The sequence below is a fragment of the Herpailurus yagouaroundi genome, unplaced genomic scaffold (assembly GCF_014898765.1).
Source record: "Herpailurus yagouaroundi ecotype Mexico unplaced genomic scaffold, PumYag 165, whole genome shotgun sequence".
Classification (NCBI taxonomy): domain Eukaryota; kingdom Metazoa; phylum Chordata; class Mammalia; order Carnivora; family Felidae; genus Herpailurus; species Herpailurus yagouaroundi.
The window spans coordinates 17,180,338-17,208,118 of record NW_024412406.1 but is presented as its reverse complement, the minus strand read 5'-3'; the positions used below and the strand labels follow the sequence as shown (position 1 = coordinate 17,208,118).

At 36.1% G+C, this 27,781-nt stretch overlaps 2 protein-coding genes across 4 annotated transcripts; one reads left to right on the top strand and one right to left on the bottom strand.

Moving 5' to 3' along the window:
- Positions 1–2,054: 2,054 nt before the first annotated feature.
- Positions 2,055–2,624, top strand: LOC121038160 (thymosin beta-4-like). Its single transcript, XM_040487672.1, has one exon. The coding sequence runs from the start codon at positions 2,085–2,087 to the stop codon at positions 2,217–2,219; it is 135 nt and encodes a 44-aa protein (XP_040343606.1). The 5' UTR covers positions 2,055–2,084; the 3' UTR covers positions 2,220–2,624.
- Positions 2,625–9,056: 6,432 nt separating this feature from the next.
- COPS5 (COP9 signalosome subunit 5) lies at positions 9,057–26,380 on the bottom strand. Of its 3 annotated transcripts, none has more exons than XM_040487669.1 (8): positions 26,100–26,380; positions 23,332–23,566; positions 22,256–22,384; positions 21,554–21,619; positions 20,835–20,920; positions 15,858–15,969; positions 11,428–11,576; positions 9,057–9,296 (listed from the first exon to the last, which is right to left on the bottom strand). In XM_040487669.1, the coding sequence occupies exons 1-8, from the start codon at positions 26,213–26,215 to the stop codon at positions 9,212–9,214; spliced, it is 978 nt and encodes a 325-aa protein (XP_040343603.1). In that variant the 5' UTR covers positions 26,216–26,380; the 3' UTR covers positions 9,057–9,211. The 3 variants fall into 3 exon arrangements, with proteins under 3 accessions (XP_040343603.1, XP_040343602.1, XP_040343604.1); XM_040487668.1 differs by having other exon boundaries at positions 25,907–26,173; XM_040487670.1 differs by lacking the exon at positions 26,100–26,380 and adding an exon at positions 25,899–26,012.
- Positions 26,381–27,781: the final 1,401 nt, after the last annotated feature.

Sequence of the window (27,781 nt, the reverse complement as noted above, 5' to 3'; positions counted from 1 at the left end):
ACCCTAACCCTAACCCTAACCCTAACCCTAACCCTAACCCTAACCCTAACCCTAACCCTAACCCCTTTTCTTATATCTCATTGACCTAGAAGAAAAGATAGGGGAATATGGACAGATGAACCCTTATCCCATTCAGGACATTGTTGCTAAAGTCCAGTTGTGAGGCAGTTTCGGCCTGGATTAGGTTGAAGGCAAAGGAAGTGGCAAGGAATGAACAAATTTAGGAGGCATCTTGAAACATGATTTAACAGAGATTTATAGGATAAAGGGAGGAAGAAGTTGAAAATAATCCCTGGGTATTAGCTAGGATAAAGGAATGATAATGGAGAAGAGGAGAGGTAGCAAGAAATTTGAGGGGAACTCAATGAGTTTGGTTTACACATGCATGTTAAGTGTGAAGTGAGGTGTAATAGTTTCCAGCATAGAACTAATCATTGAAACCATGAGGTCATAAATGGCAGTGTGGGAGAAGGTAGGGAAGTGAGAAATAGCAAGTCAATAACTAGGCCAAGTAGTTTGGATGGAAGAGAGAAGCAAAGCTGGTTAAGATGTCAGAGTCATCAGAGATGAGATTTGTTCTGAGAAGAAATAATAATTCAGTGATTCATAAATTAACAATTTAGATTCAGATATGGGAGAGTTTGAGGAGGAGGGGTACCTAAAGAATAAAAAGCTACAGGGATGCCTGGGTGGCTCGGTTAAGTGTCTGACTCTTGATTTCCACTCAAGTCACGATCTCCTGGTTTGTGAGTTCCAGATCTGTTGGGCTCTGCGTTGACAGTGAGGAGCCTACCTGGGATTCTCCCTCTCTTTGCCCTTCCCCCATGAGTGTGTGCACTCTCTCAAAATAAATAAACTTAAAAAAAGAGAGAATGTGTGAGATATAATCCCTGTCTAGTGGCACACAGTGTTAAACAATAATCTGTGTATTTTCCAATATGGCAGTAATTTGGCAGACCACAAGAAATACTTGTCTTCAGTGACACATTTAGTGTAAAGTACTCTAAGATTTACACTTTGACAGATGTTGGTAAATTTGTATTTGGAAAAGAAATGTTGTGAAGTCTTGAGAATCATTTTAAAAGGCACTCTTGGGCAAAAAAAAAAAAAAAAAAAAAAAAGGCACTCTTGGAAGAATAGTGCTATGAAGCACATTTTAAAAAGTCTCCACTGGAGTTTCCAAGTAACTTTAGTTAGAGCAAGTAACTTGCGCTCTTTGATAGAACAAACTCATTTAGGAGGGCCCTACATGGCAAAGAACTGAACATGACATCTAGCCAACAGCCAATGAGGAACTGAGACCTATTGTTTAAGTTTGGAAGTCAATCATGCCCCAGTTGAGCTTTTAGATGGAACCTTATCCCTGGCCAACACCTTGATTGAAGCCTTATGAGAGACCCTGAAGGAGAGGACCCAAATTCCTGACCCATGAAACCTGTGAAATAATAAAAGTATATTGTTTTAAGCCACTAAGTTTTGGGGTAATTTGTTTTGCAGCAATAAATAATACAGGGAGCAATGGAAAATTCCTTTAAGCAAGGAAGATTTGCTTAGAAATTTGGGGCATGATTCTTATTTTTATAGGATACTTGGAAAGGAAATAAAGTGATTACAGAAAGTTTTAGTTTAGGTGGAATGAAAAGTTTCTTAACAAATATCCATTTATAGAAGCTGCATTTGTAGAATAGTACAAAGAAAACCCTTTGCTTATGGATGAGGCAGTTTCCATTCAAGGTATTACTCCTGATTTCTGTAACCTGGGGATGATTATTTAATTAAGAGCTTCATGGCCTACTAATGCCATGATGTATACAATATGGGAACTAATAACAAACAACTTTTATTTATTTAAAAATGTTTAAAAAATTATTTATTTTGAGGGAGTACAAGAGTGTTTTGGGGGGGAGAGGCAGAGAGAGAGAGAATCCTAATCCTCCCTCTCAGTGAAGAGCCTGAGGCAAGACTCGATCTCAGGAACCATGAGATCATGACCTGAGCTGAAATCAAGAATTGGTCACTTGGGCACTAGGCGGAGGCCACTGCACAGATCGGACTTCGCTTGCTTGTGCACCTCCTTTGCAACTATGACTGACAAACCTGATATGGCTGAGATTGAGAAATTTTATAAGTCGAAACTGAAGAAGACAGAAATGCAAGAGAAAAATCCACTGCCTTCAAAAGAAACGATTGAACAGGAGAAGCAAGCAGGCAAATCGTGATGAGGCATGCGCCACCAGTATGCACTGCACATTCCACAAGCATTGCTTTCTTATTTTACTTCTTTTAGCTGTTTAACTCTGTAAGATGCAGGGAGGTTGGATCAAGTTTAAATGACTGTGCTGCCCCTTGCCACATTGAGAACTACTGACAAACAAAGCTGCCTACCTCTCCCATCTGCTTGTCTGACTGGCAGCAAAGGAAAAGAACTTGCATGTTGGTGAAGGAAGAAGCTGGGTGGGAGGACCAGAGAAATCTAAAAACCAAGCTGGCTCAAGGTGTCCTACAGTCTGTAAAATGCAGTTTAATCAGAGTGCCATTTTTTTTGTTCAAATGATTTTAATTATTGTAATGCACATTTTTTTTTTAGTATGCGAATAAAAAGTTTTAAAACCTGGAAAAAAAAAGAATTGGTCACTTAACCTACTGAGCCACCCAGGTACCCCAAGAAATAATTTTTAAAAAACTTAGTAACTGATTTCTGTCATTTGCTATATTATATATTCTATAATTATAAATGATTTGTACACAGGTTATATATCAAAATCAGTGAAACATCTTGTATACCTGTATACTTTGTTTAGTTGCTTTATTTATTTGGCTTCTCTCTGCTTTATTTTAGGTCAGCTTGTTTGAAAAGAGCGCCTTTCCTTTATGCTTGTTTTTGAAAATGGCTGGTGCTTTTTTGCTAATGTGTGGCCCTTTCCATATTTCCATAATGGTGACCCTTGATTGAAAAACAATTTTTTTCCACTCTTGTTTTAAATCTATTAAAATTTGAGAAAAAGAAATTTGAGAAAAGAGATTTATTTTATAGTGATTGCACAGTGCAACAAAAGTCAATTTCCCATACAAAGATGTGAACCCATTTAATCTTGTCATTCTAAAAACACATATTGTTAATATTTCTTAAAAAGTTGAAATGTCCATTGCATTTATTTCTTCACTGAACAAATACTCACCAAGTACCTGCCATGTGCCATTGTTCAAGGTGCTGGGGATACAGAAGTTAGTTAGACCAAGTCCCCAGGCTGTTGGAGCTTATATTCTAGTCAGCAGAGAGAGGCAGTGAAAAAGTAAATAAATCAATGACCAAGATAATTTCAGTCTGTGAAAGAAATAGAGTGAAACTGGGGTGGAAGGAGGGAAGGAGAGAGGTGTTATCTTAAGATGAGATGGCAAGGCCTCTCTGAGGAGGCAGAATTTGGACAGAGACTTGAAGGCTGAGGAGACTAACAAGCAGGCCTGAGTGCCTGCAAGGAAGTGTTCCAGGCCTGAGAAACACCAGTTTGAGGGCTTGGGGACAGGGGTGGGGAGGAGTGTGGTGTGTGGTGAGTGTTGAAGAACTGGATGAGCTTAAGGACCCAGAGGACAGTGTTGCTGGATCCTTTTGAGGAGGGGGAGAGAGAGAATGGAATGAAAGCAAAACAGGAATCCATCAGCCCTTAGGCCACAGTGTGAAATTTGGATTTTGATATATAGCAGCATTTAACCCATAAGGCAGAATGTAAAATTTCCCTTTGTTTTTAGGAAAAACTAATTTTATTATATTTAAAAGTTGAATGAGAGAACAGTTGTCACTTTATTAAAATTTGAAATTCAAAATCTTGATTGAAATGTAATGTTATATAGTATTATCAAAGATGCTCTTAGAAATCTGATAGCAAGAGGCTGAGAGTTAGAAAATATAATTTCTATTTGTGCTCCCATTTCTCATATTTAATATAGCTTTAGATCTGGGGATAGCTAGAAGTTCATTGTGTTGTTGTCTGTCTAAATAAATTACTATTTCAGTAGTTAATAGTTCCTTAGTTTTAAGTGATGTAGTATTTTACCTAAATATTAAGACCATTTAGAATGTTTAAAAATAATCTCCCCTGAAAAGTGGTGTTGATGTGTAATTCTCACATCGGTGACAGATCAACTTTTCTGAAGTTATAGAACATTTCAGATAGTTATAATTATTCAACCCTGATTGTGTCCTCATAATGTCAGATCATAAATTAAGTTTCTTATTTATCCTAATTTCTGTTACTTTATTTAAACCCAGGATATTAAGATAATAGCCTCAAGTATACTGGAAACACATGCAAGAAACGATAGATGGATTACATAGAAGTTGAAGGAAAGGATTAAAGCTAAATACATGCTTGTTTTAAAGGATTTATCTGATATAATAAATACAGTACAAATAATAAATGCAAATAAATTTAGTACAAATAATAAATTGAACTGAATATGAGGATGTGGTATGGGGTAGTAAATTCTAGGAACAAAAACGGAGCTATTTAAATCAAACATTTATTTGGAGATGAGCTTTTATCAGCTAATTTTTCAGGAAGGTAAGTAATTTAAAGTTATGACTACTAATGATAAACATATTCATAGTTATGTGATAGATATTTATAATTCTCTATAATCTAACATAAAGGTCACAGAGCCCTATTCTGAACAATATACTTCTTTATGCATATGCCTCTTAGGTTATGAGAAGTACAACTGTAGTTCATCAAAATGTGCCCCAAGGCACAATACCATTTTACTCAGTCATTAGTAAGGTTAGCATAATTGCTTAGTATAATCCAAAGAAAATATGAGTACTGACATCAGGGACTCTCCAATTTGTTAGGCAATTGTTCCATAATTTTTGGCACCAAGATAATCCACATGTTGAAAAAGCAATTAATCATTGGTGCTAGTTATCAAGCTGTGATTTTAGCTATTTCCTCCCAAATTTGACCCCAAATGACAGAGTTCCTTATTTTATTTTTGAAATATTCTGATTTCTGAGATCAAAAGTTTAAATATGCCAATCTGGTTATAGTTGAGTTGAGCTTTGTGTTATTAGTTTTCTAAAATAAGTAGATCATAACTTTATATTTACAAAGGTAGATGGTATTTCTTCCACTAATATTTGGATAAAAGGTTTAGAAAAGTTTAGAAACTTACAGACTGGTTACCTCAGAAGAAATTAATTAAAATCCTTAAACTAGCATTTTCGCCCCAAGAAGGTAAATTTATTTGCTGTTGGAACTTGTATCGAAAACAGGCCAAAACAAGAGAACACACAATTAGATTTTCAATTTTCTAACTAATATTTTGCAAACATAGTGATACAGATACATCAGTTACTAAATAATGAAAGTGAATGAAATAAATACCTCATCATAATTTTAACATTATCATCTTTTACTTATTTTATGTAATAAGGATGAATAAAAATAACAGCTGCCATTGTGTCTAATATATTTTCCTATCTTCAAAAAAACAATACCCAAACAACCCCTGCCCTCACATTGTCCACCAATGTATGTCTTTGGTGTTTATAGTTAAAACAATCCAGAAATATAGAAAGAAACCTTGGAAATTCAATAGTCTCTGTTCAGTTCAGTTTATTCAGCTACATGTGGATACAGTGCAGGCTTCGCAATACAAATGAACTCCTCTCTGCATGCATGACTTACGCATCTGTACCTCATCACTCATATAACAGTTTTTGGAAACTCTGAACCTCTGCAATATGCAGCACTCCAACTCTCAGTTTCTGTGATTCATTGTTGCTTATGCTCTTGCTCTTCTGTGTTTATTTTCCATACGGCTGTGCTGTTAGTCACTTTATTATTATATTGTGCAAGCAGTGATTTTTCAAAATTCTGAATACCAGGTATTCCTACTAATTTGTAACAACAATCTTCACACTTGATCCCTCAAATGGAGCACATGATGTTTGGTCTCAGAACTTATTTTCCAAATTCAGAAACAATGGAGCACAAATGGCTTCTCTTCCCATTGGTTCTTTGTTCTTGGCAGTACTGCTGATTTCAAAATAACAGCATGTGTGGTATCTTATTGTTAATCAATAAGTAAAACCTGTAGAATGAAGAACTCACTTCATAATTGGACATTGTAACCAAAAAATGGTAGTAAATGCATAAATTCTTAATAATGTATAGCACTGCTGAGTTGTTTTGAACAAGAACCTAGAGATACTAAAACAATATGGAAAATTTGGAACACCCTTGATTCCGGGATCTTGCTGTATGTATTCTTGACTGGTCCCAATCCCCATTCCATATCCACTGACTTCTCTATCTCTGCTCCAGCCTGTGCTTCTGGCTCCAGTCTTATTATTTGGACATTAGGATTAAGTTTTTGATGACGAGTGACATTTCCTGTATAATATCACCAAAGACCTTGAGAAATTATCTCAAAAAAAAAAAAAAAAAAAAGGAAACTTAACAAAAAACAGACTTCACTTAGAAAATGCTCTTTTCAGCTCCTGAATAGCTCAAGACTGTAAGATAATACTTTGCAGGAAAAGGCAACCCCAATTCACAACTTAGTTTCTGAATGATGGCTGCAATTAAACCCTGATTTCCTAAAAGCACATTAATCTAAATTCCAGCATTTATGCCAAAAGAGATCATGAAAATACATTACAAAGGATCTTGCTTTTTAATAAAGCAAATACATTTACAACAACGAGCAAATGCTCCTTTCTGGGTCATTTTTTGCTGGATTGGACCATTGAGTAGAGGGGACATTTTTGGTTGCCTCTGTAGTATCCATTTAACCTCTCAGTGTATAGTGGTCATACATTTTGGGGATTACTAATTCCATTTCTACCTCCCGGTGTGGCCCTAAATTGGTTTAAACCAGTCTCTATATGTAATCTCAGGGGTGAGCTCGTGATCCATTTGACCAGAGTGAACTTAGAATCTTATTTTGACAGTCACGAGCAGCTTTCACGCTAACTGGATGGTGTGGTGGGTAGCCAGTGTGAGGGAATCCAGCTTTAGGTTTAGGTCAGCATGTGGAAGGCAGAGCTGAGAACCGTAACAGGAAGCCTAATCCAACTGTGCCTAAACCAAATATGATTCTGGACTCAGGTGAGCCAACAAATCCTTTTTGTTTAAGCAACTAGATTTAAAAAATATATATTTATTTGTTCTGGGGACAGCATAAGCTGGGGGAAGGTAAAAAGAGGGGGACAGATGATCCAAACCAAGCTCTGTGCTGACAGGCTGACAGCAGCAAGCCCGATGTGGGGCTTAAACTCACGAACTCATGAACTGTGAGATCATGACCTGAGCTGAAGTCAGACATGCTCAACCAAGCCACCCAGGTGCCTCAGCAATTGGATATTTTTATGTGTATATGTGTATTACTTCCAGTCAAGGCATCATTACTGAAATGTGGAGACTTCTCAAAATGAGTCCAATGAAGTTAGGACTGAAATAATTTCTTTTCCTAGTAATTATTATAGGCATTTTCCATAACATGAAGGTGTCTTGTTTAGGTCATGAATGTCAGATTAAATGTGGATTAACTGTATTTAAATCTTAGAATGAAAGCTCCTAGTATGTTTTCATGGTGACTCCAATGACTCCTTATTCTTTCATGTCAAAAACTTAACCATTCAGCCCTGTCATTGTTCCTAAAGGTATTGCTGAAGACTGTGGCAGTAGATTGTTTTGGCTGCTTGTTGAGTGCAGTCATTTTTTCTTAAAGGGTATAAAAATGGAGGTCAGTTTGGGCCATGTGAAATTGGGGATACCTGCTTTTATATAGAGTTACAAAATAATGGGTACCTGGCTGGTTTAGCGGGATCTCGGGGTCATCAGTTCAAGCCCCACATTGGGCATAAAGATTACTTAAAAAAAAAAAAAAATTAAAGGGTTACAAAATGAAACCAAAATGCTAACATATCACATCAACCATTCGAGAATGTATTTGGATACTAGTATTAATGGGCTTCTTCATCTTACCATAGACTACCTCATTGCTAAACCCAATGGAAAACTTTTAGGCTTTGTTTTCCTTGACCTTTTTGGCAGTGTGTCAGGTCATGAGTAAATTACTTAAAAGTTTTCTGCTCCTGTGGTCTCGTTTTCCTCTGCTGATTTTCATATTTGATGTTTCCATGATTTGTCTTCTTTTCACCATCTTCCACAAGTCATTTCATTTGCTCTCAGCCAGCCCTCACCCCCAGATCTCTCAACCATGCTCTTAGAAACATCAATCTAGTACATTTCTGCTGTTTAAAACCTTTAAGATCCCACTGCTATTGGGATAAAGTCCCAAATGCCTCTGCAGGATCTATACTCATCTGTTATCATCTCTTGCTACTTCTTACATCCAACTGGACACTCTCAGGTCTGATGGAATTTCAGTTCTTGAAGGTACTAGGTTCTTGCTCTCTGCCTCTTACCTTCTACACATTGCTATACTCTCTGCTTATAAACTTGCCTCCTCATTTTGCTTTTCTGGCTAGTCCTCCTGTCTTTTAAATTTCATTTTTATGTCAGGTCACTTCCTCCAGGAAGCTCACTCTGGGAACTCCTCTCTGGTTTAAGTGTTCCTCCTGAGTTTCCCAGCACACTATTTCTCCCTTCCTAATACACACAGGTTCTTGTTAACTTAGCTTTAGCCTCCATGGTAAGTTCTGTGAAGACAGTGGCCTTGTCTATCTGGTTTAGAATATCTGCAGAATAAAATTAGGCCTGTTCAGTAAAGGTACTTGGTAAATATTTGAATACCTAGAAAACCTATGTTAGGCTCTGTCTTAAGTTATTTATTGTTCAGGAAAATAATTTCTGGTGTGACTTGGTTAACATTTCATAAGAACAAAAAAAATCAAATTATATTTTTACTAATGGACTACCAAAAGAAGGTATAGGCAAATTGAAAAGTGGCTCTGATAATCAGTATGGCAGGTAAAGTGCTGAAATTCTTTGACTTAGATAGGCAAGACTCTTTAAAAAATAGGTTCCAATAAATATTTCTTTCCCTTATATTTAAGAACATTAAAGGATACTAGAAAAATAATGAAAGAACAATTTCATTTTAAAGAGCTTTATTACAGGATGTTAATATTCAGGACACTTCAGAGCACCTTATACTTCTAATTAGATTTTTGGTAACTGGTTTTAAAGTGTTACTTGAGTATTTTTCTCATATTGGCTTTCAGTCAAAAAGCCTACTTAGTGACTGTTTAAGAGATGTTAATTTGATTAAACAGTTTATCTTTAATAACCTGAGACATCAATCCATGGATAGCTTCTATGGTAGTTTTACAGCTGCAAAGAAAAAAACACATCACATAATGTCACAAGAGCTGAAAACTTTCGAAAATGCAAGTACCCCCCATTTCTATCCTTGTACCCCTAATAATGATTTTCATTTCTATTCATACTCCACAAATCACAACAATTTACAGTTTACTCTTCTGATTTTTAGCCTTCTGCATATCTTTTAACCATTTCATTACAGTTGACCTTTGAACAATGTGGGGGGTAAGGGTACCAACTCCTCGGCACAGCTGAAAATTCACATGTAACTTTTGACTCCCCCAAAACTAAACTACTAATACCCTACTGTTGATAGGAAGCCTTACTGATAAACAGATGATTAACACATATTTTGTATGTTACCTGTATTATATACTATATTCTTATAACAAAGTAAGCTAGGGAAAATAAAGTGTTAAGAAAACCTACAGTCACACTACTATACTGTATTTATAGAAAAAAAACCCCATGAATAAGTGGACCCATGTTGTTCAAGAGTCAACTATACTTACTAGAACCTTCACAAGAGAATAACAGTGTAAAATATGATCTACAGTAAAACCGTGGTTTGCAAGCATAATTTGTTCCAGAAACATGCCTGTAATCCAAAGCCCTCATATATCAAAGCGAATTTCAAGAACCATTGACTCAGTTGTGATCATGCGCTGTTTGGCATCACATACTACTCGTATTGCAAGACATTGCTTGCTTATCAAGTTAAAGTTTATTAGAAATATTTGGTTGTTTTGCAGAACACTTGCAAAAACAAGTTACTTGCAATCCAAAGTTTTACTGTAATTCATAAGTTAATTTTATTACTTATCAGGAGTTTTGGGGAAAGTCCTGTTTTGGAAGGTGACTGAAATTATATATGTCATAATTAAAGACTGATTCTAATATTACATTAAAATCTGTTATTCCTTATTATTTATTATTTAGAATAAAAAAGATTTTAAAGAATCCTATACTTTTTTTTTCTGAAATAATCACCAAAGGTCAAAGTTACAGTGGGTAAACGACTTAGATTTTAGAATTGATAAAAAATTAAAAGCAAAAAAAAAAAAAAAAAGATACAACCCAAACAAAACAAAACAGGAAAATTCTCTACTTTTGTACTACTATTTGTTTCCTTCCTACTTTTCTTCTTACATAATTGGAGACATTCCCATTGTGAAATTTTTGCTTCATAAGAAACTGAGATATAAATGTAGATAAAATTACAAATCACAGACAACATCTAGATTAGCAAAAACATACACTCAGTGCAGGTACCAAAAATGAGACCTAATATCAAAGAAAAATGTAATTTTTATCCAGGCCACCAGCCCTATATCTTCTAAAAACTCATGGAAAAGAAAGGAATGAGATGATTTTAACCCAAGATGGCTCCCTCCTAACACACTTGGCTTTCCCTTCTCCTTCCTATTGACCAGTCCAGTTTTTCTGCAGACCAAAGTGTCAGTTTATAGAGAAATACATAGTTTTCCCTTCCTCTCTGCTTCTAATTATCACATTAAAAGTCAAACCTTCGTGAAAGTAAATGTTATTTAGATTTCTTCCCAGTCCTCTATGTATCTGAAGGGCCACCTGATTATTTTGTAAGTTATCAGAGAACACATTCTAGGTTTGTTCCTAACTAATTTTTGGGAGTGAGATTTGGGATACTAAATTACTGTATTAAGGATAATTTCAGAAGAATCACTTAAGAGAGATGCAATAATTTCTGTGATATTTAGGGGTTTGAAACTTCATAAAAATGTGAAATTAGATCAATTTAAGAAATCTCAACATAAACCCTTAACAGATGAGTAAGATAGAATAGATTGGGATGTCCCTTTGCAAAAATTTTTTCTTTTAAAGATGCAGTGATGGATTGGTTTTCTTTGTTATACTTTCTAGCTAAATCTAAAAAAGGTGACTGGGAGTTTTTCATTACGTTACCTAGATCTTTAAGCCTTTAATGTTTTAACTTGAATTTTCTAGGTTCAAATGTGCATTTGACAACTCCTGAAAGTCTCAAGAAATTAATACTCAGGTACAATTCTAAGTTGTAAATAAGTTGAAAAGGAATTTGAATCCTACTATATATAATGTGCAAATTTTGAAACAAAAAGAGGTGCAGGAATAGATTTGCTCTTACCTGTCTCTTGTAGCTTTGGCAAGTTTGTCTTCTGACTTTCTGTCATGTGTTTCTAAACCCAACATGAAACTCCCTCGTCCCAGCTGGGCTTCTGACTGTTCTAATTTTTCAGACAAATCAAAGACCTGACCAGTGGTATAGTCTGCATTCTGTAGGGAAAATGGTATTGTGTCAGTGTGTGTGTATATATATATATACATATATGTATATATATATATATATGAATTAATTTTTTTCTATTTAGAACATTTCATTTACAAAGAATTCTACCATGAAGTATAAGTAGATAGTGAAGAAATCAAATTTATTTGTAAAAAACTGACTCCAAAGTTCAATCAGTTCAAGTTTAGAGTTTTCCCCCTTTTATAATTTAAAGATTAAATTTGGAATTCTTTTCAACTCCTTAAATCTATTATTTGTTATTATGAGAGGCTTTAAAGTACACAGGTCTGAGTCTCAGGTCTGGCCTTGCTGCAGATTAGTCGGAGGCTTTGGGAAAACTCCTTTACTTTTCTGGACTTTCATTTTCTGAAAATGGAGGAGGACAGCAGTAATTTCTACATTAAGGCTATTTATGAAGATTACATTAAGTGATGTATCTAAAGTAACATATATAAAGATCTTAGGACTGTCCATGGCACCTGGTAAAGGATTAATAATTGTTAGCTAATTGTATTTGTTCTCATTGAACTTTCAGAATTAGTACTTAACAACAGTTTTTAAAAAATTTGTTTTAGCTTTTGTGATTATAAAATTAATAGTTATTGCAGAAAATTTGGAAAATGCCGAACAATATAAAGAGAAAAGGAAATACCTATAATCCCTCCACCTAGCTATAACTAGTTATATTTTAGAATATTGCTGTATGCTTGCTTAAACACCTACATTTGGTAAGTGCTACATACACTGTTTTGTCTGTTAATATTTTATACTTTTTTTTTAATTTTTTTTATTTTATACTTTTTAAAAAGAAAAATTTTAACAGTTACATATGTAACTTAAGTGTTAAACACTTAAGCATTTTATGGGATATCTAAAATACAAAACAAATTTTCACAAAGATGAGTTATGAAGTACATATTCCATTTCATTTATCTTCAATAGAAGAGAATCAAGATTAATAAAAAATTTGGCAACAATTAATGTTACTCTATTTACTCAGACTGTAAGACATGTACATGAAATACAGTTCATCCACCAAACATGAAGTTATTTGCCGTCATCAGTCACTACACAGGGCCTTTTACAAGGCTACCAGTTCTTCCAATGAGTTTATAGGCTGATAATATTTTTTAACGATGCAATTATATTCACTTTGTCTAGATCTAAATGGTTTAGGACACCAATACATTCTCTGCCCCCAAAGATTTGAAAACTAAGGTTTGCAGACCACTGCACATTTGGAATATTTATCTCAAGCCTTAAAAATGTAGGATGGCAGCAACAGTTATACTGTTAAAATGACATAAAATGACATTATATTTCAAACACATGGAATGAGTATAGGGAAGTAATTACTTAAGTCAGAAAATTACTTTCTTCTGTAGTTTTTAGGTTATATGCTTTAGCTGGGGAAGGAGAGGAGTTGAACATATATTTATAAATTTTTTGTTTTAAATGCTGCAATTTACCATATATAAAACCACAAGAGGAAATATAATTTAATCTGTACTTGATTATTAATATCCTCAATACATGCAATGCTAGAATACAGGGATAGCCATTGGCTGAGTATGTAGAGCTGTTTGCCTTTATACAAAGATTTAGATTGCTCTGGTCTTAGTGTTTACTCCCCCTGCTATCATGTGTCACTTCTGGCTGTTATTAGGAAACTTGCCTATGAGGAAATAACTCCATATAAAGCATTTAGCAGTGTCTGGCACAAAGGAAGCACTTAATGAAAATATGCTATAATGATCACTCTCCTTCCTTCTAATTTGCTACTTCTGATGGCTGAGGGTAAGAAATAAGAACAGGGGCGCCTGGGTGGCTCAGTCAGTTAAGTGTCCAACTCTTGGCTTTGGCGTAGGTTATGATCGCATGGTTAGTAGGATCGAACCCCATGTTGGGCTCAGTGGTGACAGTGTGGAGCCTATTTGGGATTCTCTCTTTCTCTCTGCCCCTCCTCTGCTTGCACTTTCTCTCAAAATAAATAAACTTAAAAAAAAAAAAAAAAAAGAACAGAAGGCTTGTCAGAACTGTATTTAAAATCATAGACACTTCTCCAAAGAAGACATCCAGGTGGCCAACTGACACATGAAAAAATGCTCAACATCACTCATCATCAGGGAAATACAAATCAAAACCACAATGAGATACCACCTCACACCTGTCAGAATAGCTAACATTAGCAACTCAGGCAACAACAGATGTTGGCAAGGATTTGGAGAAAGAAGAACCCTTTTTGCACTACTGGTGGGAATGCAAACTGGTGGTGCAGCCACTGTGGAAAACAGTATGGTGGTTCCTCAAAAAATTAAAAATAGAACTACCATACGACCCTGTAATTGCATTACTAGATATTTATCCAGAGGATACAGGAATGCTGATTCGATGGGGCACATGAACTCCTATGTTTATAGCAGCACTATCAACAATAGCCAAAGGATGGAATGAGTCCAAATGTCCATCGATGGATGAATGGATAGAGAAGATGTGGTATATACATACAACGGAGTATTACTCGGCAATCAAAAAGAATGAAATCTTGCCATTTGCAACTACATGGATGGAACTGGAGGGTATTATGCTAAGTGAAATTAGTCAGAGAAAGATATCATGTAACTTCACTCATGAGGATTTTAACAGACAAAACAGATGAACATCAGGAAAGCGCAACAAAAATAATATAAAAACAGGGAGGGGGACAAAACATAAGAGACTTTTAAATATGCAGAACAAACAGAGGGTTATGGAGGGGCTGTAGGAGGGGGAGAATGGGCTAAATGGGTAAGGGGCATTAAGGAATCTACTCCTGAAATCATTGTTGCACTACATGCTAATTTGGATGTAAATTTAAAAAAATAAAATTAAAAAAAATCATAGAAAATATGCTCAAGTGAGGCCTTTTCCTGTTAACAAACAAAAAATAACAGTAACCTATTGAGGCTTTATTATATGCCAGGCACTTTGCTAACTACTTATTTACATAAAGAATTTCATTTAGGGGCGCCTGCCTGGCTCAGTCGGAAGAGCATACTGACTCTTGATCTTGGGGTCGTGAGTTCCAGTCCCATGTTAGGTGTAGAGATTACTTAAATATATAAAACTTAAAAAAAAAAAAAAAAAAAAAAGAATTTCATTTAATTCTCAGGGTACTTCCTGATGTAGGTACTATTATCCCTGAACCCAAGAGAAGGTTCAGGCTCATTAAACGGCTTTCTGAAGGTCACATAGCTGGTGAAGTGCCAGAATTTTCTTTTTTCTTTGAACTGAGTTTATTTCATACCAAACTTTGTGGTTTAACCATTATGCTATACTGTACAATATGAGGTGGCCTACTTAAAGAAAAAGGAAAGCAACTGTTCCTGACCAAGCTGTAAAATACCTTTCTAAGTATGTTAGGTTTTAATGATAATTGGAAAAGATTCAGTGACTTATTTTATTTTTTGCTGCCCAGCATCTGCTATTTTAAGTTAATGGTATTCTGATTTTCTTCTGGGGATAACCCTTCTTAATTCTTAGTCCATGTGCTCCTGAAAGAGTTTTTTCTACCCCAGCCTAACAGTGAAGTATATAACTTGGCACAGCCACTCTTGGTGTTCATTTCCTTGGCCCGGAACAGGTTTAGGGATGGGAATGTGACCTAAACAAGGCTCAGACACAATGAGGTTTGGCCTGGGGTTATGCGTGAGTGTGTGTATCTAGATGTTCTCTTTTAAGGGGAAACTGAGGGGTTGGGAGGTCCCAGGTTAATGCTGACATCGTATTTTCAGCCTGAAACTGAAGCTAACTGATATGAAATCAAACCTGACACAGAAAGACCAAGACTTAATATATGAATGCAAACTTGCTGTGCCTGAAGTAAGGCCTACTCCTGGACTTTGCATCTTACAAGATTCACTTTTTTGTTTAGCCCAGTTTGGTTGGGTCTCCTGTCACTTGTAACTGGAGTCCCAACTGAGACACCTGACAGAACAAAAAACAGTATTTGTATTTTTCTCTCTGGAAGTCTCTTTAAGGCAGGGGCAGATTTCACCCGCAACTGACTGCTTATATTTGTCATTTGGACTTAGTCTCAGTAGTATATGACAAAGACCTTGGCTTGGCCTAGTATCCCAATCTAGGTCTGGTCATACAGAATCTGGTATCAGCCCTGATATCTTGGCCAAGTCAGGTATAGCCTTTCTACGAAAAAGGGTTCCAGATATTAAACCACTTATATAGCTTAGATAAAATTCAAATGCATCCCTTGGAAATATAGTACTTACAGTAAGCAAGCTAGAGGAACTCAGGGTATTCACCCAGTATTTATTCCACAAAAGCTCAAGCAATTTGCGATCCAATGAAGATTTGAAATATGAGACTTCTAAGGCATAATACCTACAAAACAAAAGCACAAATTTAATAAGTAAAAACAAAAACCAAAACAATTCAACCATATATAAAAGTTATGGCCAAATTTAAAGAATTACATTTTATATCTAAATAGTTATGTTTTAGTTTTTAGTTCAATAGAACAATCAGTAGCCACAGGTTCCTTATGCTTCTTTTAAATCTTCTGTTAACTAAACTTTCTTGTGTTATATTTCTTCCCATTGTAGAGCCCAGAAAGTCCCCCAAGCTAATCAACAACCAATCAGAACTTCTGAATGACATATGTTTATCTATGTTATTGAATGTTATCTATGTCTGAATGACATATGTTTATCTATGTTATTGAATTCATAAATTCTAGCCAATAGCACATAAAGAATTGCCTCTCTAGGGTCAACGATAATTTTTGATAGGTTTTTAAATATACTGAAAATGACATGTGGATTTCCCATTTCTCCCTTTCTAATCTCCTAATTAGGACCTACTACTTTTTGGGAAAGCAAATTTTAAAGCAGAGTCCTTAGAGTACCTTAAATTCTGCTTCTGAAAGTGCCTAACTTATAATCAGGGAGAGCAAGAAATATGAAAAATTTGGTTGAATGTATGAAAAAACATATTTTTAAAAGTAATAAATAGGTTTTGTATATTAGTAAATACAAAGAAACACAGGGACTTCTTTACCTTCAGGAGCCTATTACTGTTTATAGGGGAGATGTGGTATGGATACACAAAAAATTAAATATGTGTGCTGAATAACAGGAAGTGATGCTATAGTGCATATATAAAATTAATCACCTACTAATTAAATATAATTAAATGAGTACTCTTAGTGTAGACGGAACTGCCAGAGAAGCCCCAGGAAGAAGGCAGGACTCAGAGTTACCCTTTCATGAGTCTATGGTGTGGATATGTTAACAGCAAGGAGGGCATTAGGCAGCATCCACTTACAAACAGGAAAGCCACAAAAGGAACGGTAAGTAAATCACTTTGTCTGGACAGTTAAGCCATAGCAGAATAATGTCCAGTTGGTGAAACACATTATATAAAAGATTAAGAATTTTAAACTTTATAGGTGGGGGGATGGGTTAAATAGGTGATGGGGATTAAGGATTGCACTTGTGATGAGCACTAGGTATTATATGTAAGTGCTGAATCACTAAATTATATATCTGAAACTAATATAACATTGTATGTTAATGGAGTTTAAAAATAAAAACTTAAAAAAAAAAAAGATATTTAAACTTTATCTTCTAGATAGTGGGGACTCCTCGAAGGTGATGGATATGGCCAAAGAGGTGTTTTACAACAATGATAGAGCCAAAGAGGTATTTTAAGAAAGCTGGCTGTGGTAGGATGTCTTACAGAGAAACTGTAGGCAGGAAGACCACAAAAGATACTATTGCAGTGCAGCAGATGTGAAGACAGAAAGGCTCAGGCTCAAGTTAGTTGTGCAATTAAGTGAGGGCCTTTTCAACATTAAGATACCTGTGCAGATCTGAAGAAGAACAGGACATAGCTAGTGAAATGTGGAAGTGGAACAGTGTATTTTTTGAGCACCTGTTATTTCCTGTGTACTTTACATATATTCTCATTTAGTCTTCCCTATAACCATACAAAGAATGCATTTATTATTCCCAGTTTATAGACAAACATTTACAGAGAAAGCCTTAAAGCTAGTAAGTGGCAGAGAAAGGAAGAGAAAGGATATGGAAAGTTGTATCTATTATCAAAAGCCTCAGTTTTATTTTTACATCCAGACTGTAGACACTTGAGAGTATTTAAGAAGTGAAGTGCTAGGTGGAAAGGTCAGCTTTAGAAAGGAGGGGTTGGGGGCGCCTGGGTGGCGCAGTCGGTTAAGCGTCCGACTTCAACCAGGTCACGATCTCACGGTCCGTGAGTTCGAGCCCCGCGTCGGGCTCTGGGCTGATGGCTCAGAGCCTGGAGCCTGTTTCCGATTCTGTGTCTCCCTCTCTCTGCCCCTCGCCCGTTCATGCTCTGTCTCTCTCTGTCCCAAAAATAAATAAACGTTGGAAAAAAAAAAAAAAAAAGAAAGGAGGGGTTGTATTGCTGATACTTGAGGAAAAAAGAGATGAGAGGATGAACATAGCAACAGATATTCCAATTTATAAAGGATGGAAAGAAAGGGAACTCAAACTTGAAGTTTTAGAATAGGTTTTATGTTTTAAAATTTATGGATCACCTTAATGTAATTACTGTTTTAATTCCATAGACTGATGCAATGAAAATTTTTGTTTAATATGTAGTGATTAGCTGCAAATCTCAGTAGCAGAGTTGAAAACAAGAAGAACATTCACAATTACTTGTGGAGCTAAATCCTCATCTTCTGTACAGGAAGTCAATAATAGATACTGCCTAGAACTGAAAATCGAGAAGTAGCACTATCCAGCATGTTGTTTGAAGAGATGGGGTAAATACTTACAGGAATATCTATAATAATAGTTTAAGTGACTGTCTCTGGGGGATGGGAAAGGGAATGGTACAAAATTGTTTTTCGTAGTAAGTTTCACAGAACCATTTTACTTTTTAAGCCATGTTCCTGAATAAATACTGACAACATACAAGCTTATTTAAAAACACTTTGTGTCCTATTTTCACTAAAATTCTTTAAAGTTGAAAATATTTATTATCTACATTATATTCTTTTTTTAAAACAGACTTTGGATGTGCAATATGATGTGGGATTTAAAATAGGAAAGAAAAAAGATCAATATAAATTGCAAATAATACCTCATCACCAAATAATTTAGGAAATGGATCTGTAAGCAGCCTGCTCCAAACCCCTGCTCTTTCAACTTGGGACAAGTAAGCCACTCATTTGCCCTATGAAAAAGTTTACTCTCTTATTTAGGAACTGATCCTAAGAGAACATCTTTGAATATCTTAGCAATTCCAGGCTCAAAATTCTAGGCTCTAGCAATGAAGATAGCTAGAAAGTGGCTATTCTTCTCTGATGGACTCTTATTTCAGTAAAACAGGAAATGCAGGTTTGTTTAGATACAGAAAGCATAGACTGCTTCAGTCTTTGTTTCAAAAGCTGCAGATGGTGAAAACAGCAGTGTAGGTATTAAAGGTGTAAGCTTTTTATACCACTGTAACTCAGTATAAATGAAAAAAAAATTGTTACTCTGAAAATGAAAGTATCACAGCAAAGGTGTTTCCATGCTTAGGAGCAATTCTCTCAAACAGGAATGGTTTAAATTTTTTTCAATAGGGCAAATTATGTGATTTAATCCCATGCCTCTAACTTAAAAATAAAAAAGAATATATTTTTTTATAAGTATGTCAAAGATGACAGATATATTTAAAAACTCAATTTTAGAAATTCTAGAATTTTCTAAGAATTTCTGAACAGAAAAATAAGAGTAGTAGTACATGGGTAGTCATGGGTATTCCTAGAAGTTAAGATAGGAGGTATGGAGAAAATGGGATACTAAATAATCATTTAAGTAACATTTTTGGGGGGGTGGGGGATGCCTACCCTTCTGTGTGCCATGCCATGTTTAAAATGTTAGGATACAGCAGTGAATTAATTCTAGTATCATGAAATTTACATTCTAATGGGGTCAACAAGGAAGCAAAAACTTATCAGATGGTTCTAAGTGCTAAGAAGAAATATAAAGCTGGGAAACTGAAACACAGAATGACAGGAAGGTGTTATATTAGACAAGAGGACTAGTGAGCATTCTCTCTGTTAAGGTGACCCGTAAACAGATATTCCATGATTGAAGTAGTTAGTGAGCCATGTGGAAATAAGGAACAATTTTCCTGGCAGTGGGAACAGCAAGTGCAGAGGCCCTGAGGCAGATATCTGCCTGGCGCTCTGACAACCCTAAGGAAGCCACTATGGCTGGACTGGAAAAGCAAGGGTTTTGTGATAGGAGATGAGCTCAGAGAGGTAGTAGGGGTCAGATCACATAGGACTGTGTAGTCCATGGTAGGACTATAGATCTTATTCTTGGTGATACAGGAAATCATTCTGGAGAAGGAGGAATGCGATCTGACTTACATTTTAACAGATTCAGTTTTGACAAAAGATCTTTAAAGGGGTGAAGGGCAGAAGCTGGAAGACTAGTTAGAAGGCTAGTAGTGCTCTGGTTCAGGATCCAGATGGTGTTGGCTTGGGTCAATATTAGGTAGCAAGATATATTTAGAAGATAGAGAACACTGTTTTCATTGCTTTAACACTTCTAAAAACTTAGATATAGGGGCGCCTGGGAGGCTCAGATGGTTGAGCGTCTGACTCTTGATTTTGGCTCAGGTCATGATCTCATGGTTCAAGAGTTTGAGCCCTGTATTAGGCTCTGTGCTGGGAGTGTAGGATTCTCTCTCTCTGCCCCTCCCCTGCTCACTCACTCTTTCTCTCTCTCAAAATAAATAAATTAACATTTATTGAGATGTAATTCATATACTGTAAGATTGACTATCTTAAAGAGTATATATAATTCATTGGTTTTAGTATGGCTTCTTTAAATTTTGGAGTGAAATGTTTAGGAAGAATTTTTGCTAAATGGAACTTGGGTACTTTGAGGGCTTGTAGACATGCTAGTGTCAGGCTGGCCCTGAATACAACTTCTCTCAACTGTCAATTTCATTAATGAGCCAACTATCTTGTACACTGATATGTTTATGGTTGTGTGAAAGGCAAATAACATGTTAGGTTAAAACAATTATTAATAAAAATTTTAAACATTATCCTAAATTTTATATTCTTACTGCAGTTTTAAAAGGTATTATGAAATACATTTCATCTGAACCTTTATTCTCATCTGTAAAATTAGGGGCTTAGACTGGATGATCTCTATGGTTTCCTATGATGACTTTGGCATCAGATACATTTTAAAATTACTTACTGTTTGCAGTGTACACCAAAGTCTTCTATTTTATTAAGTGGGATAGTCTGGTACTCAGAAGGTCCTTCATCAGGCGGTTTATAGCCCTCAACAAAAATGAAGAAAAATAGAAGGTTTAAAAAAAACATAGAAACATGTTTCTTATGAAGCTTTCCATTTATGGAAACATTAATTTTGGGGAGCCACATATTGAACTTAAACATTCCAGTTAAAAAAAAAAAGTATATTGCTTTTACTCTCCCTCAACCCCATTTGGTGGCTGATGGCTGGATTTTCATTTTTCTTGTCCTTAGGTGATATACACATATGCTAATATCTATTTCAGATTGCAGAGAAGGAAACTGATGTTTTTAGCTTGTTTGTCTAGTTCCTGTCAGAATGCCATGGGCATACAGAGACTTATTAACAAATGAAGACTACTTTTTAGTAAAGTTAATAATATATAGCACATGACAGTGCAGAGCCTGCTTGGGAGGCTCTCCCCCCCCCCCCCCCCCCCCATTCTTCTCCCACTTGCCCGTGCGTGCAGTCTTTCTCAAAATAAATAAACATTAAAAAACAAAAAATACATAGCATAAATATGTTGTCTTTTGCTAAGGACAATTTGTGGTAGTTAGACTGCTATTTTGTAAATATTTTTAAATTGTTTTAAGTCAAAACAAGATATTAACCATAATATGACTTTAAAAATAAGTCATTTAAAAATTACAAGGAGCTACCTTTGGGTATGTCCTAAAGGCTCCAAGATTCACCTTCCCTGCAGATATTGTTCTTGTTGGGTCAATCTACAAGAAAGATATATTTAATATATATGTAAATACTTCATTTGTTTAAATGTTATAAAGTTACAAATACATATGTATATACAATACTACATGCATGCACACACACACTGATTAAAATAAACCAAATAATAGAAAAAATAAGGAAAAAAATAACCAAACATGATAAAAAAGTTCAATAAAGTGGGTAAGTATAGAAATCTCATAGTGAATTTAGAATTTAGATCTAGTTATTATACTATTTAAGAATGTTATTTGAAGACTTGTTTAGCCCTTTTTCAAGTTTCCTTTTACTAGATGAACAATTTCAATCTTTCTTATGGATTGCATCTAAAACACTGAGCATAGCAAGAGCTGCTCTAGCAATTCCTGACTTACTCAATTCAGTCAACATTACTGAATGCCTATTATGTGCAGGGAACTGAGACATAGGTGCTGTGATCACCCTCATCCTATAGAATAGGACAAGAGATGCAGAGTAACTTGTTCAAAGTCCCAGCTTATAAGAGGTGAAATTCAGATTCAATCCTAGGCATACTGACACCAGATCATTGCTCTTTACTATAGTTGTTCTCAGTATACTTGCTTTAATAAATCTTTGTGAAGAACTTAATTAAGACTGGTTGCAAAAATACTTACTACTACTGCTACGAATGGTTCCTGGAACTGCTGATTGAGCATCTGAGTACTAACGTCTATCCCAGAAAGCCAGCAGCCATAGCCAGGATGGCTATGATACCAGCCAATTGCATTTTCAAGGCGGCCAACCTAACAAAGATGAGGGCAAAGAAGATTGAGGTTTCTGTTTAATCTTAGAAACACCTGTAATTTGTCTGTTTACATAGCATTATGATAAAGTAATAGCATGCAGAATAGTTCATAGCATATGCTGCTTTCAGGTTAAAAAAATTTTTTTGGCATATATAATACCTGAAACATAATACCTGAAGCATAAAATTAACAAGAAGTACAGTAAGGTTATTTAGTCTCCCTCCCACCTTGTTTCCCTCAACTATCCTGTTCCTCAGTCCAGATGTTACCACTATAACCAGTTGCTTACATACTTATCTTGCAGATATATTCTTTGCATAAATGTAGATTAATACAAAAACAACAGTATACCAAATACAGTGTTCTATACTTTGTTTTTTCACTCAAAATATTGTGGGGTTTGTTCCACGTAAATAAAATATATAGATAACTACTTTTTAATTTTTATTTTTCTTAAAGGCTGGCTTGCAGTTCATTGTATGGATATACCATAATCTATTTAATCAGTTTTATATTCAGGAACATTTAGGTTGTTTCCAAAATTTTGGATTTAAACATACATCTGATACTGAGTGTGAGAATTAAAAATTTTTATGGAGATATAATTGACATATAACATTGTATTAGTTCAGGTGTACACCATAATGATTCAATATATGTATATACTGCAAAATGATCAGTATAAGAAATGTAGTTAACATTCATCACCATACATTAGGTACAACTTTTTTTTCCTTATGTTGCAAACTTTTAAGATCTACTCTTAAGTATAAGAATTTAATTTAAAAAAATCCATGCTAACCTCGTATACATCTTACATAGAAATTGTTGAAAATAACTTAAATATAAACTTTAATGTAAAGAGGATAGTTTTAATTAGAAACTCAAGAGTCGCCATGAGACTCTTATTAGAGTTACTAAACTTAAAGAAACAACATTTTTACCTGTTTGGCGTTTTCTATATATGCAGCCATGTACTCATATGCAGCAGCCTGAGCATTTACTCGGGTTTCAGTGCCCTCTACAGGCAAAGCAAAACTGTCCATAATGATCATGGTTTCACCATCCACCTTTCCCAGCATTAAGCCCATCACTTCTAAGTTGCCTCCTGATCTGGCATGCATCACCATTTTCAATAGAGCCAATGCTGAGATTTTGCAGTACTTAAAGTAATGGTGACTATAAAACAAAAGCACAGTATAATTAACTTTCTTTTATAAAACACAATTTCAAAGACAGTTTTTGTGAAGACAACAAATAAGTATTGAAGGAATTTACAGTGATGGGAGGGGGAGAAAGATTGTAGAATATGGGAAAGAAAAAGGAAGCAGAAGTTGCTGCAGGGGGCTGGAAATGATAAACATGTCAGAGTCCTGCAAAGTTATTTCCATTTAGGGGAATGGAAAAGTATGAAAAGCTTTTTAAATATGCTATTCAAGTACAAAGGAATTATATGACCAGTTCAAAATCTCTGATTCTGACTTTAGTTGGATGGCTGTGCCTAAAGGTTCTCAGGTCTAACTTTTTGGCCTTATCGTTAAGAATGTGGACTCTGACATCCATCTGCCTAGGTTTGAATCTTTGCATTGCCATGCTAGCTGTGGCCTAGAGAACCACTTAATGTCTGTGCCTCAGTTTCCTCATCTTTAAATAGGAATATTTCAGAGTTGTTGTTAGGAGGAAATAAAGTAAGTGAAATAACGTATATAAAGTGTTTAGCTTAGTGCCTAACATGTACTAAAACTTTATAAGTGCTAGCTGTTATTAGTCTTAACCCATCTTTTACAGTACTCTTAAAAATCAGTGTGTTGAAGGGTGTGGTTTCTTTCTGTGTTATCTGCTTCAAAATTGAGAATGTAGCTCTAGTATCTTTAGTTCAGAGTTTGTCATCTGTGGATGTGACTAAACTACTCTTCACTACAATTACATTTTCCCATCTCACTGACACAGCCCAAGAGAGCTAGGATGAATATAATTAATTAGAGTCACAATCGGACAGTAGGGGAAGCAGATAATTTCCAAATATTTAATAGGCTACAGCAACCTAAAATGCATAGCCTGCTCTAGAAGTAAGCAGACAAGCAGTCTTTGATAACTAGTCTTTAATAAAGTGGTCAATGTTTCTGAGAAGCCTTTTTAAGATGTCTGCCCACAGGTTTCAATCCCAACTGAAAAATTTGGAGACCTGGTATTGGGTGTCCAGACATGAATTAAAATCTTGGCTCCCCCATTTACTGGGAAAAAGAAAAAAAGACAGTTACTGTGTTCCTATTTACATACATTGTAGACCATTTTTTAATACATTATCTCATCTAATCTTTATGACATTACCATAAAGGTAGGTCTTAATTCCTTTTTACAGATAAAAAATGAAGACACATTAATTTTCTAGGGCCAATTAACTAACTAGTGACAGTTATGAGGTTTGAACTTCAGTCTATTGTCACTTAAGAGTTCATTGCCTCAGTGTGATCATGAAATAAGTTACTTATATTTGCTTGTTTTCTTATATGCAGAAAAGTAATGAAAATACAGTACTGCAGGGGCACCTAGCTGGCTCAGCTGGAAGACCATGCCACTCTTGATCATGGGTTTGTGAGTTCAAGCCCCACGTGGGGTGTAGAGATTACTTAAATAAAAAAAAATATAGTACTGGGTTATCATGCAGATTAAATAATATATGGAAATTCCTAGCTCAGTGCTCAATCTGTATTAAATACTTGATAAACACGGCTGAATCTGAATACTGACAAGAGTTTGCCCTTGTAAAAAACTGAAAAAGACGGAAGAATTTTGTTGTTGACACTGTTGTCTTTTCTATCTTTCCATTTGACAGACTGCTCTTTTTACTCTCTCCCTAGCATAATCTGCTTTCAGGAAAGGTAAGTGCTGTGGGTAAACAGTCCTTGACTTGTCATCATTCCCAGGGACACAGGGCTTTTGCTAAGGGGCAAAGAGCTTTAAACTCTATTGATATAATTCCTAGCTTATGTGAACTGATGAAGTAATATTTTGGGAGACTGGGTGGACCCTCGTTTCTGAAACTGTTATGGCAATCAAAAATTGATTATAGATCTCTAAAAGATGGCTCATAGTTATTTTAGAGGCCCTTGGCTGCTGACTTAGTTTTTGAAGACAGGTGCAGTCTCCAGTCTGAGATCAGCTGGTCCTAACCAGGTGTATTATCGACACAAGGCTTAAGGCAGAGTGCGGCATATATATGATAATACAGATACTGAGAATTGACAAACCAAAAAATCTCTTGTCGTTTTTCTCTTACATCCTCTGGAAGCAAACGGGTTAAAGAGAGACAGAAGGGGGAGTCAAAGGAAGCCTCCCTAGAGGGCCTTTGGCTCTACTTGCGGAGACAAAAGGTGGATCAAAATTTCTCGGGCGCATATTCTTCTCCCTGCCCATGAAAACACAAGTTCTCCACCCTCTGCAACTCCCACTCCCTCTGGGTGTCCTAAACTCCCGCCACCCCTTCCCTCCCCTGCGTCTCGCCAGGGACCTCCTCACTCCTTAGTCCAGGGCTTCGCCGCCAGTATTTCCTGCTGCTGTTTCTTGTCGTATTTGTAGATTTCATCGATACTCTGGGCTTCCTGCATGTTGTTGGCCAATTCCCAGGTTTTCTGAGCCATACCACTCCCGGACGCCGCCATTGCGAGGAATCGGAGAAGTTGTCGCCTCCACAACCAAGACGCAACTTTACCTCGCTGGGTTCTCAGGTGTGGGTTTCGGACCCTCCCGAGCACAGGTGCAAACTCGTACTACTCTCTCGAGGCAGCCATGACACCTAAAACCGGAGGTGAAGTCGGTACAGACCATTCGCGGATGGCGGGAGGGCTTCCGGGGTGCCACGATATAAATAGCGGTTACATAATAGAGACAGAAGAATCTTCTTGTGGCTGAAATGAGAATATATTACCTTAAAAAAATTTTATGTATGAATAGAACAAACACAATGATTGGGCATGGGAATGGTATAGCCTTCCGTACCGGAAGAAGGGCACGTTAACGTTATGCTAGAAACTGGAACCGGTCCTCTTTGTTCGTACTGCGCAGGCTCGGCCTCCGCCATGTTAAAAATGGGTAGATCCGTGACATAGGATGGGGGGAAACTGTTTTCATGTGGGTGTAGGTACCTCAAATAAAATGTTTGTTGAAAACCTAAAAAATAAGGATGTCTGTGAAAAACTTGAGATATAAGTAGTTCTGGATGCGGGCTAAGACGAAGTTAAACATGGCATTCTAGTTGCAGATGAGTTGCTGCACTTGCGTAAAATCCTAAGGCTTCTTTGGTGGGTTGGCGCTACGCTTCTGTAGCAGGGTGTTTTCTGGCATTCCGAAGAGGCTGTGGAGACTCGTGGAAGGCTATGACCCCTGTATTCTGACCTGTTTGTAAAAATTAACATCTACAGGAGCTGTTCGTGTTCTGAAATTCTAGTACCCAAGTCTTAACATTAGTTACGGCTTAATAAACCACTCCCTGTCCCTGAGGCCAAATTAATCTCAACAACTTTTCTTCCAATAGTTAATACAATGTTTAATTATTTTACTTATTTTCCTGTTTTAGGTATTTTTCCTTCTTCACCCCCCAACTCCATTCTAGATTTCAAGTTCCAAAGCCTAGGTACCAGGTTTGTGTTCCTTGTTTTATCCCTAATATCTAATACAGATGTTCAGTAATTTGTTTTGCCTGGGGTGAGGGGAGGGAGCGGAAGAATAGGATCACACCTTAATTCTCCAGCTTCATCTTTATCTAATCATCCTGCAATTTAGCATATGTGGTTAGCATTGCCTAAAATACTCTCCCCCCCCTTTATTTTTTTTTTTGTCTGGGGGCCCAAATTAATCTTCAAAAACAGAGCTCAGAGATCTCTACCATGAAATCTGATGATTCAAGGTTCTCTAAATGTACTGTAGGTGCTTGCATAACTGTTACATTGCATTGTAGTAATGTATTTATTTGGAATTTTTTCTTTTCACTGTACGCTTTAGAGTTCAGGACACTCTTATCAGTTGTGTCCACCAATCCTAGTACAGTTTGTGGCAAATAGTTAAAAACATTAAAGACCAAATCCAGACCCCTGCCTGTAGTTTTGACATTAACTTCCATTTGAAGAAATTTTGTTTTTAAAACCCTGTTACAAAGTAATTTAGGAAAAAGGATTCCTAGTTCCACTCTCCTGGGATGCTAGAGATTTCTTTTTTTTTTTTTTTTTTTTAATTTTTTTAACGTTTATTTTTGAGACAGAGAGAGACACAGCACGAACAGGGGAGGGTCAGAGAGAGAGGGAGACACAGAATCTGAAACAGGCTCCAGGCTCTGAGCTGTCAGCACAGAGCCCCACGCGGGGCTCAAAATCACGGACTGCGAGATCATGACCTGAG